Consider the following 14,025-nt stretch of genomic DNA (forward strand, 5'->3'; position numbering starts at 1 on the left):
TTAAAATTAAAAAATTACATTTAGAGCCCCTTTGGAAAGTTGTTTTTACCAAACATCATTCAATCCAAAGTCCATTTTCAAACGAGATTTTATCAAACGCAATTAGCATTTTCCTAAACCCCTTTGGGTTGAAGGCATTTGCATTTTCTCAAAGCTCATTTCAAATGTTAAACCAAATCCACCTTTATTCCCTTGCTCACCTGCTACGTCAAAACACTCAACATTTCATATAATTTCACTGAACATTTGACAAAAAACTAGAGATCAATCACCGAATCTCCAACCCGCCCAAGGGGACTGATTGGTTTCCTATAGGCCAAAACATCTATTCAAACGACGTGTGCTCAAATGATATATATGGAGTGTGCGCAATCTTTGCCCAATCTGCACCTCTTTCTATTTGACACCTCTCTTCCAGAATGGGACACCCAAAGATTCTCAATTTCTTCAAGGAGGTGAGGCGGCGCATCCCATCAGGAAAATACGTTAAACGTAGGCCGCTAATTATGTCAAGTTCTTGTAGTGAAGAAAGATTGCCAATCCATTCCGGCAAACTCATTAGATTATCACATAATTCGACCTCGAGAGACTCCAGAGTGGTGACATGTCGAATTCCCTCGGGTAAGGTCACTAATTTCGGAAGTTGTCCGATTCTGAGACCATGGAGTTTTGCGAGGGATCACCACTGGGTGCCATGCATGTCGTCGTGCTTCGACAAATCGAGCTCTTTGCAATCCCAAACGGTGAGGTGCTGGAGTGAGGAGAGGTACCGCATGCCACGAGAGAGGCTCCTTAGTTTGTGGCAACGGTCAAGGCACATGGACTCTAGATTACTGAGACATCGAAGTAGAGTCCTGAGCATTGGGTGCTTCAGATCCACCGCACCATGAAAATCTAGTTTCTTCAATTTAGAAAGAGGCATGAATGTGGATACTAGCACGGCTTCTGATGGACAGTTTGGAGCGGCCTTCACTTCTTGTTCCAACAACTTTGCGCTACCTCCATCTAATCTCAAGCTTTCTATCCAGGGGAACAATGGCATGGAATTCAGGTTGGGACAGCTCGATATTTGCATGGACGCTAGCCTTGGGAATGAAGACTGTGAATCGTACCGGTGATGCCCCTGATCTGCTCCAACCAGTTGCCTTCTTCCATACCATCCTTTCACATTGCGACAGTTGAGGAGGAATAGTCTCTCGAGGGATGGGAAGAAGAGGGGTGCAGTTTTACCTGTTTCGCTCATCTCTTGAACGAACTCCAAAGCAGCCAAGCCCACGAGATTCAACTTCCTTAGCAAAGGGAGTTCACTCAGGGATGGCAAGTACGTCCATTTTCGACATGTATAGAGTTTGAGCTCAACCAGGTTTCTAATGGAGGAAAGCCAGCTTGGCGGACTCCTGCCCATAGAAGCGAACATGGTCAAATGGGCCAGATTTGGGTGTGGTCTGAGGTTTTCCCACACGATCAATTCATTGCTCTCGCTGTTGTCTTCTTGCTGGTCCGCCGACCACTTCAACTCCAACGAACGGAGACGTCGCTTTTCCCTCAAGTAACCTTTGTTCGGCGCCGGTTGAAGGAACTCCAACTTTGCAAGAGTAATGGACCCTGCTAATTTGTCTAACATACCCAGTTCATCTACTCTCCCCACGCCACCATCTACTTTATGGTTCGTCTTTTGCACGATGAATTGGGATAAAGTCTGCAGCGAAGACAAGTGGTTCAACCCGGGTGGCATGTGGCTCAGTGAGTCACACCCATCAATTAAGAGGTGCCTAAGGTTGACCAATTTTCTCAAGTCTGTCGGTAGTATGGTAAGCTTCCTACATCCGGAGAGTTTAAGGGTTTGCAAGTTCACTAAATCTGTTACTGAATCCGGCAAGCTCTGGATGGATTGGTTTTCAGAAACATCAAGAAATCTCAAGTGTTTCAACCGACTCCCCAAGGAAGGGGGGATACAAAAATCTGCATAGCCCAATGCCAACGTTCGACAATGCATAAACTTGTAGAAAATTCCATGATATTCATTCTGAGACAAGTTCTGCATAGATGGTCGTGTGCTCTTCAAAGAGAGATACGTTCGTAGATTGGTCGCTTCAAATAGAGATGTCAATTCCTTTAGCGAGGACGAATTTGAAGCAAATGATGCATGCCGAATTCCTCCGCCAATGTCGCCTTCATTGAGGCTAATTAGCTTGCACTCATCTCCTGCGACTTTCAAGGCAAGATCGTGCATGAGATCATGCATCTTGAACATTTTCACCTCACTCGTGTCATGATCGAGCTCTACAACTTCAAGGAATGACCGGCACAGTAGGTCCGAGACATAACTATCCCCGATATCTTCTAGTCCCTCATTCCCGTCCAATGACTCAATAAAGCCTTGTGCCATCCAAAGCTGAATCATTGTCTGTTTATCAAAGACATAATCTTTTGGGAACAACGAACAGTAAGCAAAACAATGCTTCAAACACGACGGAAGATGATCGTAGCTGAGCTTGAGAACTTCCATGATTCCATCATTCAATTTATCTATTTTGGAAAACTCACGCACTTTGAAATAAAGCCGCTCAGTTTCCTTTTTGCCATATAAAAGGCTGCCTATAGTTCTGATGGCAAGGGGAACACCAGCACATTTTTTAACAATATCTAGGCCTACCTCCTTCATTTTGTGGTCTAATGATTCTTCCCCATCTCCAAAAGCCATCATCTTGAACAACTCCCACGACTTCTCTCCAGATAACCCACGTAGAACATGGATAGCTGATTTTGCATCTGTAGCCTGCACGACCGACTGATTGCGTGTGGTCACGAGTATCTTGCTCCCCCATGAACCACCCATAAGCAAACGTTGGAGCTCCAACCATCTATGGCGATCTTCATTCCACAGGTCATCCAAAACAAGCAAGTATTTCTTCCCGTCTATTACCCTGCGAAGTAGCCTCTGCAACTGGTCCTTAGACTTGTTCTCAATGTCTTGCAGATTACTCATCTCAGGATCCCCTTGATACTCATCTTGGGCAGATTTCAGTATTCCTTTGATGATCAAATCCTCATCAAAGAGGTTAGATACACACACCCACATCTTCAGTTCGAAATAGCCTTTCACCCTGTCATCATTGTATACTAGCTGAGCAAGCGCGGTTTTTCCGAGTCCTCCTATACCGACGATGGAAACAAACGAAACACTCTTTCCGGAGGAGCAGTCTAACAAGCGTGCGATGATCTCTTTCTGATCCTCTTCTCTACCAATTATTTCTTCGTCACGGACAAAAGAGTGAGTTGTCCTCCTCCTCCCAACAGCAACAGTTGCCTCACTCAGATGAGGCTCTAAATGGAAGTCCTTATCATTTTTAATCTGATCCAGTTTCTTCCTAAGTTTTCGAATCTTATTAGCCACTGTGCAAGCTGATTTGATTTGGAGAAGAAAACTCGTACCTCTTTCGGAATCGTGTTTCCGGAAGTGACCTTTCGCTTGAGATCTTCGGTTGCTACATCGTCGAGCAAGTCCTGCGCGTCGTACATCACGTCTTTGAGCCTCTTGAGCCAGTGCTTGACCTGGAGGTTGTGCCATTGCTGCTTCTCGGCATCCAAAAGCCCAGCTTGGATGGTCTCGATGGTATCTTTAAGACTTTGGAGCTCATCTCTTGCACCGCGTACAAGTTGGATCTCGGAATAGGTGGTGGAAGCGACCAGTTTCTGTATCTCGGTGGCGAGGTTGAAGAGCACTGCTTCTGCCATTTTCAATATGGCCTACCTTCTTCTTCTTGTGTGTGTGTGCTTAACAATGAGAGTTTCAAACCTCGTTTGTCACTGTGTTTATACGAGGAAATCAAATCCTGGCATGTGGGAATGGAACTGATCAATAAGAAGATAAGTATGTGCAAATGTGAGGTGGGATGAATTACACGGGGACTTTCGAACAAAAATAAAAACGCGTGGACTCTAGGAAAAAAAGGGACTAAAGAAGAACAGAGGAAAGACACAAAGGCCTGTGGGTCAAAAAAGGATGCGGCAATAAGAAATTCTAGATGGTCGATAGAATGCCCTCTTGATGCCAAGATTCTGGATGGATGTGCTCGGTATGGAAACTAGACCCCATCAAATTGACCTCTGGACAAACTTCAGTCGGGTATCTTTGCTGGATATTCTATTCTTGAAATACCGAAAAAGTTCAGTCGGGAATGTTTGCTGGTTATTACATTCTTAAAATATTTGGTAGTTCGTATTATGTTCAAAACAATGACAGTAAGCTCCGTAGGAGAGCGAGAAAGTGCATAATCCTAGATTATGCACGAGCGAGCGAGGCTATCGATTGTGATGCGCGGGATTAAATTCAAACATTGTCAACAGGGAAATTATATCCGACGAGTCTCAATTACTTTCGAATAGGAGTGATTATGTCTTTTGCACTGCTTAAGCGGATCGGCGGCTGAAGAAAATTATTGGCAGCTAATGACAAAGATTAGTAATTTTTCTCTGGATTTGAATTTAATGATCTTAGATTCACACGTGTGCGCTTAAAGTTGATGGTTTCAAACCTCAATTGTTATTATGTTTATACGAGGGAACCATATTCTGGCGAGTGGTATTGGAATTGACCAATAAGAAGATAATGTGCAGATGTTAGTGGTGTGGAAGACCTGTGAGGGTTATGTTGTTGTTGTATTACTGCTTTGTTTCTTTCTTCTTTTTCTTCTTTTGCTTTTTATGTTATAGTGCTTGTACATTATTAACGTTACTTTTCATATTCTTCATCCTTCAATAGAAGATAACATAAAGATTAGATCAGAGAGATAGGGGTGTGTATCCCTAAAGAGAAAGATAACATAAAGATTATATGTGAGAGGGGGAGTAGCCCCTATGTGCCTTGGGCCTCCTCTCTCTCTCTTCTTGTCTCTCGAACTTGTGGTGGGACATCAAGTGCGAGTGGCGGACACGTCTCGAACGATCTTTTGGGCCGGGTGGGTCGACCGGCTCTGAGGCCAAGATGGAGGGTCGCGTTTGTACCATCCCTTCGAGGGACAATGAGGTCAATTTGGAGCTCAAGGTGGTTAGGGCTTTGAACAGGAGGAACGTGATGAAGGGTGCCATTTAGCTGTCATTGTTTTGGCGATTATATTGTTCAAGCCAAAGCTACTGTCTTTCCAAATGCGAAGGAATGACTGTTGCTGCCATTAGAACTGATATTAAGGCAGAGAGAGAGAGAGAGAGAGAGATTGCTGATATATTTGCTCATCAAAGTCGTGCTGCATTTGTGGTACGTGATGATACCAAAAGTTCAATGTTTTGGCAAATTTGCTCTCATGCAAGCAAGTTATTTGCTTCACGACAACGAAACCCAAAAGTTGAATTCATTTCAAGTTAAAGGTTGATTTCGCCCCAAACAGAAATTGGCTCAATGTCTTTTAACTGTTTTGGCCCATTTCTCATCATCTTGGAAATAAATAAATAAATCAATACCACTTCATTTCTTGAAAATTTTCTACCAAGCTGAGAATTTACGAGCTTTCAAACTTTCGTACCGCTGATCATTGTCCCGCTTTTTAAGTTTACTTATATTGAAATTGAACGTTGAGAGCTCGCTTTCGCTTTGTTTTGACCACCTTCATTTTGCCAATTAAATCCTAGACATTTTTCATATTTCTCCAATTGAGTCAATTTGGTCAATCTTGACCTGAAATCACTAACGTGACATTAGCCATTCTACTTGGCATGATCATCGCTAATGTAGATAATTTTTAATAATATTTTAATATTCTTCGAATGTTTTTATTAATATATTACTTATTTCTTTCTTTTCTTTTAAATTAGATTAAAATCTAAAAAATAAAAGCTAAAATTTATGAAATTTTTTTTAAAAAAAAAAAAGAGAGAAAGAGAATAACCCGCACTGGTGGGCCGATACTACCATTGCCGCCCATCGCTAAAGGGGTTGGTGGAGGTCGCTGGCCATGGGCAATCATCCCTAGCCCCAAGTGAGGGTTGACGTCATCCGTAACTAGGCATCGTCACTCGGGCCCGGCATGGGTCGTCGACTCTGGCCCGGGGGCCGTAATGCCTCAACCCGGCCTTGCGAGGGTGGTCAACCCTTGCCCATGGTAGGCGACCTCCGCCTACCTCTCCGGCGCCTACCATTCTTTTTTTCAGTTTTGTTTTTTAAATAAAATTTTAGCTTTTCATTTTTATCTTTTAATCAAATTTAAAAATAAAGAAAAAATAAAAGTAAAGGGAAAAAAAGGCTAAAGAAAAGAAAAAACTAATTTTTTGTAAGACATATCCAAAAGTTATTACAAATTGTCTATATCAAGACCGACCATGCCAAGTAGGACGTCCAGCCCTCATGTCATCTATTTTCTATCGAAATTAGCCGAATGGACTTAATTGAAAAAATATTAAAAGATTTAGAATTCAGTTGGCAAAATTTAAAAGTTTATGATTGAATTAGTAAAAGTACAATAATTTTTAAGAATTTTTTAGACAATTTTCTCCTTCGAGGGACGATGAGGTGGTTTTGGAGCTCGAGGTGGTTAGGGCTTTGAATAGGATAAACGTGATGAGGAGCTCCTAAAAAGCCATTTAGCCATCATTGATCTAGTGATTGTATTGTTCGAACCAAAATTATCCATTACAAAAGAATGACTATTGTCGCCAGTAAATAGAGAGTTTTTACTGACATATTTGGTCATTAAAGTTGTGCTTTTTGTTAGGTCAAAATTAAAGTCGTGCTTCATTTGTGGATGTGATGACACGAAAAGTTCAATATATTTGGCAAATTTGCTCGCACGTAAGCAAGTTATTTGTTTCAGCATATGAACGAATCTCACCGTTTAAGGCGAGGCAACGGGCCAAGAAGTTAAAGGTTGATTAGGCCGAATAGCAGTTGGCCCAACCTTTTACAGCTTTGGCCCATTTTTCATTCTTGATATTTTCCGTATAAATAGGAAAACGGATAACACCCTTTCCATTCTTATTGTAAAGATTGATGATCATCACAAATGTACCAGTTATACTCCAATCATTACTCTCGATTGGAATATTATATATTATTAATTATAGAAATCCGAATATTCATCGAACTACGACCCATCATTCGGATAGATGGATAGAGCAATGCCACATAGAGGTAAAAGGTCCATTGGTCATCACCCTTCACTTTAAGGTTATACCATCATAATATTATATTTATAGCTTACTCCTCGATTTGAATTCCCTCTAATCATAGAGAGTGAACAATTGTCATTGGAACAAAACTTATTTTCTTCCAATTAACATACTGGGATTAAGTTGTTCTCATCCTTCAGTGAGTAGGAGTGTAATAGGAGCAGCCAGCGACTTCTTCATACATTACTTATTTCAAATATCATCACTTTGATTTGTCTTTTCAAAATAAAACAGGAAAATAAATCTTATCTTGTTTTTTTTCGCCTTTCATATTGTCCCTTTTTAAAATAGTGGAAATCCCATCATTTCGCCCACAAAAAGTTACGAAATCGACAATGTCTATATCCCCATTCCCATCTTCAAAATCGGGCCAGTCATTTCGTAAAATGACAGTACGGTCATGTAATCCAATAACAACTTTTAAAAGGGAAAATTTCAAAATAAAGATTCGAAGTGCATTCATTTTCTCAAATAAGAGTTTAAAGTAGACCTCGTTTTAAAAAATAGTTCAAAGTACATGGCAATTTTAAATAAGGGCTCGAAATGACCGTGAAAGTTTCAAATAAGGGCCTGCCTTCACTAGTTGACCGACCGGATTAATTTTCCGGCCGATCAAGGGCGTTTTCGTCAAAATAAAACTTTAACCTAATTCTTAATTAAATTAAAATGAAAATTAAAAAACTAAAAGTTAAAAGAAAAGAAATAAAGGTGTGGTCGCGGGCCCCGGGGCAAGGGGCAGCGGCGCTTAGCCGAGACGACCCTTGCTAGGCGAGGCGAGGCGAGGCGAGGCCATCCCACGCTTCGTCCTATCCGGCCAACACCGTCCAATCCTAATATCACTTATACAAATAATAGAGTGATAAAGATGAGGTGAACAATGAAGATGCTAGCAAAGAAAGTGTCGAGACACCATACAATCCTTAAGTTACTTGTAAATTGTTTTAGCCCACCGGAGTGTCCTTATAGAGCAATTTGATTTGAGCGAAACGAAAAAGTCGTAGGCTCCATTTGTTTCACGGGAAATGAAGCGTTTTTGAAAAATATTTTCTAGGAAGTCGTTTTCTAAGAAAATAGCGATATTTTCCGGTGTTTGGCGAAAATATGAAAATGAATTGGAAAATATTTTCCGCCGTTTAGGAAGGAAAATATTTTCCGTTGTCGCACATAATTTTTTTATTTTTTAAATAATTTTTTAATTATGTTTTAATTTTTCATTTATTTCGAACTTTTTTTGTGAAATTTTTTAATTTTCTTTTCTTTTTTCTTTGCTCTTTCTTCCTCCTCCTCCTTCTTCCTTCCTCTGCTGCTACTCCTTTCTCTGCCGCTCTTTCCTCCTTCCTCAGCCCGGCCATCGGCCATGACGCAGGCCAGTGAGCTCGAGGCTCGGCCGGTCCTGGTGAATCCAAAGCTCGAGCGAGCAACCACGGCTGGCGAGCAAGGAAGTCGAAGGCGGAGGGAACTTGTTCCGGTTATTTTCACAGAGACTCGAGGAGAGGCCGTGATTCTGGAGCTCTAGCCCATGGTAGGAGTTGGTTTTGAAGGATGAGGTCTCTGGACTACCTGCTTTGCATCAGACGGGAGGGATGGAGGAGAGAGAATGGGGATGGAGGAGAGAGAACGTGGACTGAGGAGAGGAGAGGAGAGAGAAAGGAATTTTTTTTTCAATTTCAGAAACTTACTAAAGAGAAGCTCGAGATGGAGGGGGAAAATGATTTCCATTTCTCTAAAATGGAAATCATTTTTCTCAGTTTTAGAAGTTTTTTTTCTGTTGATCGGAAAATATTTTTCGTTGATCACTTATTTTCCGCCCACCAAACAACGGAAATTGGGGAAAAAAATTTCTGGAAAAATATGTTTTGTGAAACAAACGGAGCCGTAATGCACAATGATTTTGTTATTTCTGAAATTTAATAAATCTTTTTACTGACATTAATGATTCTTTTTACTTAGTAATAATATTTTTTTACTTGTAATTATTTGCATCGAGGTATATAATTTATTTTATTTTCATATTTCAAGGATTTTAACTTGTGGAAGCTTTTTGGGTCTTTATAAATCCTCTAATCCTAAATTAAGTAAGAAAACTGTGGAATTTCTTTTTTTAAAAACAGATGAACCGGTCAAAGCATTGTCCTAGTTTCCTTCATTAAAAGTTGTGGCTGATATTAGACGGTTAGAAAATTAAAATTACGGCACGGTCAAGGTAGCCGAGCCCATTTAGGTATGCCCCACTTGGCTGTTGCGTATGTTAATTGCTTTTCAGGACAGGCAATAGGACTTATCATTCTCCTCTCACCTTATACGTCAAAAGACTCGATATTTATTGTAACTTAGCTGAGCATTTGAGAAATTACAGGTCAATCACCGAATCTACAACACAAAAACATTTACAAGATGATCCGAATCTGTGGACTTTGATGGCCAAAGTCATCCGATGACATCCATTTCTTGTTTTCGTTTACTGGTATGCCCCTGTTGCTGGACTGAAGGCTTGGAGATGGATCGGTTTCATCCAGTCCTCCACGGAACATCTACATATGATACGGGGAATGAAAAGTCAGCAATCGTTTCCCAATCTGCTCTGCTTTCTCTTTGGCACCACTCTTGCATAGCCGGACACCCAACGATTCTCAATTTCTTAAAGGAGGTGAGGCGACGCATCCCATCAGGCAAACACGTTAAACATGAGCAGTAACTAACATCAAGTTTTTGGAGCGAAGAGAAATTGCCAATCCATTCCGGCAAGCTTGTCAGATTCTCACAGAATGTAATGTTAAGAGATTGCAACGTGAGGACATGTTGAATCCCTTCGGGTAATGCCACTAGCTTCGGAAGTCTTGTGATTGTAAGATCACAGAGTTTCTCGAGGGAACGCCATTGGGTGCCATGCTCATCATCGTGGCTCGACAAATCGAGTTCTTCGCAGTCTCGAATTTGGAGGCTCGAGAGCGAGGACAAGTACTGCATACCATGAGAGAGACTCCTTAGGTTGTGGCAACACTCGAGGCTCATGTACTCGAGATTTCTGAGGAGTGGAAGTAGAATCTCGAACATCGAGTCCTCCAGATCCATCACATAAAAAAACTCTAGATGCTCTAATTTAGAGAGGGGGGTGGATGTTGATAGTGCTGCTTCTGATAGATAATTTGGAACGGCCTTCACTTGTTGTTCCAACAACTTCACGCAAACTGCAGAAGCAAAAGTCAAGGTCTTTATCCGAGGGAACAGCGGCAGGGAATTCAGGTGGTAACAAGACGATATTCGCACGACCGAAAGTTTTGGGAATGCTGAATGCGAATCGTACTGCCAATGATCTTGATCTGCTCCCACTTGTTGCCTTCTTCCCCACCAGCTTTTCAGTTTCTCACAGCCCATGAGCTTCAGTTCCTCCAGAGATGGGAAGAAGGGGCGCTCAGAATTAAATTGCTCCTGGTCACTTATCTCTTGAACGAACTCCAAGGCATCCAATTGTCTGAGAGTCAACCTCCTTAGGGAAGAGAGTTCGCCCAGGGGTGGTAGGTACTTCCATTTTCCACAGCAACCGAGTTCCAGCTCAACAACATTCTTGATGGTAGAAAGCCAGCTTGGCGGACTCCTGCTCATACATGAGTCCATGCTCAAATTGGTCAGATTTGGGTGCGGCCAGAGGTTGTCCCACAAGATGGATTCATCCCTCTCACTTTCGTCGTCTTCTTGCTGCTCCCACGACCAATTCAACACCAAGGAACGGAGACGTTGCTTTTCCCTCAAGTGAAATTTCTCCGGTGCCGGTTGAAGGAACTTTAAGTGTTCAAGACGAATGGATCCCCCCAATCTGTTTAAGCCACCCAGTTCATCTAAGCTTCCCACACCACCAGGTACCTTGAGGTCCATCTTTTGGACGATGAATTGGGATAAAGTCTGCAGCGAGGACAAGTGGCTCAACCCGCATGGCATGTGACTCAATGAGCGACACCCATCAATTAAGAGGTGTCTAAGGTTGACCAGTTTCTTCAAATCTCTAGGAAGTGTTGTGAGCTTGCTGCAATAAGAGAGTTTAAGGGTCTGCAAGTTTACCAAATCCGTGATGGAATCCGGCAGACTCTGGATAGAATAGTTTTGAGAAACATCAAGAAACCTCAAGTGCGTCAACTTTCCAAAGGAGGAGGGAGGGAGAGGAATGTCTGCTTGGCGCAAACCCAAGACCCGACAATGCCTTAACCCCGAGAAAACTTTGTCAAGTTCAGAGGATCTTGTTTTGAGTTCACGACAATACAAAATGAAAAACGTCCGCAATATGGATGTTTCGAGCAAGGACATCATTTTCTCTTCAGAGAAAATCCATGATAGAAGTAAGGCATGTCGAATTCCTCCATAAGTTTCTTCTTTTTTAAAATCAACAATCTTGCATTCACCTCCAGCAACTTTCCGAGCTAGATCATGCATGAGATCATGCATCTTGAAAGTTAGGACCTCACCATCATCCCTTACGGTTTCGGCATCAAAAAATGACCTATATAGTAGGTCTGACAAGTAATTATCAGCGATCTCTTCAAGGTTATCCTCCCCATTGAGTGACTTAATAAAGCCTTGCGCCATCCAAAGTTGTATCATCGTCTCCTTATTGTAGATACAATCTTTCGGAAACAATGAGCAATATGCAAAACAATCTTTCAAGTACGATGGGAGATGATCGTAACTGAACTTGAGGACTTGCATGATGCCATTATCAAGCGCATCAATTTCTTGTATTTCTGGAAGTTCCTTCACTTTGAAACGGAGCCACCCATCTTCCTTTTTGCCGTACAAAAGGCTTCCTACAGTTCTGATGGCAAGAGGAACCCCAGCGCATTTCCTGACTATATCTTTTCCCATCTCCTCCAATCTCTGATCCACCGATGCTCGCCTATCCCCGAACGCCGCTTCCCTGAATAGATCCCAGGACTCGTCTCTAGGTAGGCCTTGCAGATCATAGATAGCCGATTTCTCATCCGTGACCTTTGCAACCTTGTGGCTGCGAGTGGTTATGAGTATCTTGCTTCCCCGCACGCCACCCTTTAGCCAATCTCCAAGCTCCAACCATTTAAGCCGAACTTCATTCCACATGTCGTCCAAAACAAGCAAGTATTTCTTCCTTGCTAGTGTCTCACGAAGAAGAGACTGCAATTCTTCTATAGGCTTATTCTCATGATCTTGTCCCTGACACTCAACTTTTGCTGATCTAAGAATTTCTTTGATAATGAATTTCACATCGAAGACATCAGATACGCACACCCACATCTTAAGATCGAAATGTTTTTCTACCTCCCTATCGTGGAATACTAGCCGTGCGAGTGCGGTCTTTCCAAGACCTCCTTTACCAACGATGGAAACAAATGACACAGTTTCGCTAGAGGAGGGATCGAACAAAAGTCGTTTGACGTTTTCTTTGTCCTCCTCCCTACCAATTATTTGCTCATCGGGTGCGGAAAATTCAGGTTTCTTTCCTCGCCCAATGGCCATTGTTTCCTCAATCAGATGCCTCTCTAAGTGGAACATCTTATCCTTTTCAATCCCATCCAGTGTCTTCCTAAGTTCCTGAATCTTATTAGCCACTTTGAGCCGGTGTGCAAGCTGATTCGATTTGGAGAAGAAAAGGCGTACCTCTTTCCAGGTCTTGTTGCCAGAAGCGACCTTTCGCCTCAGATTTTCAGTTGCGACATCATCGAACAAGTCCTGCACGTCGTACAGCACGTCCTTGAGCCTCTTGAGCCAGAGCTTGACCTGGTGGTTGTGCCATTGCTGCTTCTCGGCATCCAAAAGCACAGCTTGGATGGACTGGATAGTCCTCTCAAGGCTTTGGAGCTCGTCCTTGGCACTGCAGAGCAACTGGATCTTCTGAGAAGCAAAGGAGCCTCCGGGTTTCGCCACTTCAGCGGCGAGGCTATTCAGTATGTTGGTGGCAAGGCTGAAGAGAACTGCTTCGGCCATTTTCCCAGAGGCAAAAGGGGGGGCTCAGAAGCGTTTGAGAGGAGGTTGAAGAGCTGATGCTTTTGTTGGAGACAATGGTTGGGTGGTGCCTCCCGATCAACTTCATGCACGAATGAATAGCAAGGCCAATGGCATCTTCATGTTACTTCCTGCTCAGTTAATCCACCAGATGAAACAGCATAACTTGCAACAGAGAAAAAGAATACCGTGGATCAGTTGCTCCTTTGTGAAAAGCCCAAAGTACTTAACGTGGAAGAATTCCAAGGTGCGGCGCTGAACCACCCCTCTATTGGCTTCATCCACACTCAAAAAGTACTTAACACGGTTAGAAGACTCGGTTTCAAGTTCAACAGCTTCCTTAATCCTCAAGCCTCTCTTGGTTCCAAGTTCACACTTCGGCTTTCTCTCTCTGCCGGCAGGGAAAAATGCATGGCTGGCCTCGGATGGCTCCGAAGCCGGACGATGCTGCAGCATCAGCCGCCAAAGCCCAGAAGCTAACAGCTCTTCAATCCCGGTTACTCTCTAATCACCGCAGCTGCATGCACAATCTCTCTCTGCTCGAGAACAATCCCGATCACTACTCGGCTTGGGATGAGAGGAAGCTTGTGGTTTAGCACAATTCTCCCCCCGCCGCTCGCTTGCGCTCCCTTGTCCCTGCCGCAATCACTCGGATGAGTTTGAAGACAAAACGCTAGATATGGAGATGCGAGACCGGATGCGGCCCAATTATTCGGGGCGGTAACACAGAGTAGAGGGGTGCCCCTGTCACTCTCTAAATGCCTGTCTCTCCTGGACTTGGGATGAAGCCATTAGAGATATAGAGGGGTGGATTTAGCGCGTTCTTAAGACACTTACTCAAAATAAAAGATAATCAATTCGGGGCTCGTAACACAGATGGAATCCAAAATCGAAAGC

General features: G+C 42.8%; 2 protein-coding genes across 2 annotated transcripts; both read right to left on the reverse strand.

The window, feature by feature from the left end:
- Window positions 1-364: 364 nt before the first annotated feature.
- Window positions 365-3,735, reverse strand: LOC125312752 (putative disease resistance protein RGA3). Its single transcript, XM_048271963.1, has one exon. The coding sequence runs from the start codon at window positions 3,569-3,571 to the stop codon at window positions 680-682; it is 2,892 nt and encodes a 963-aa protein (XP_048127920.1). The 5' UTR covers window positions 3,572-3,735; the 3' UTR covers window positions 365-679.
- Window positions 3,736-9,669: 5,934 nt separating this feature from the next.
- LOC115726855 (putative disease resistance protein RGA4) lies at window positions 9,670-13,315 on the reverse strand. The gene has a single exon (XM_048277369.1). The coding sequence runs from the start codon at window positions 13,108-13,110 to the stop codon at window positions 9,670-9,672; it is 3,441 nt and encodes a 1,146-aa protein (XP_048133326.1). The 5' UTR covers window positions 13,111-13,315.
- Window positions 13,316-14,025: the final 710 nt, after the last annotated feature.

Source organism: Rhodamnia argentea, chromosome 1 (assembly GCF_020921035.1).
Source record: "Rhodamnia argentea isolate NSW1041297 chromosome 1, ASM2092103v1, whole genome shotgun sequence".
Classification (NCBI taxonomy): domain Eukaryota; kingdom Viridiplantae; phylum Streptophyta; class Magnoliopsida; order Myrtales; family Myrtaceae; genus Rhodamnia; species Rhodamnia argentea.

Excerpts from the sequence above, each read along its gene's own strand:
- LOC125312752 (XM_048271963.1), bottom strand. The coding sequence starts at position 3,571 with ATGGCACAACCTCCAGGTCAAGCACTGGCTCAAGAGGCTCAAAGACGT.
- LOC115726855 (XM_048277369.1), bottom strand. The coding sequence starts at position 13,110 with ATGGCCGAAGCAGTTCTCTTCAGCCTTGCCACCAACATACTGAATAGC.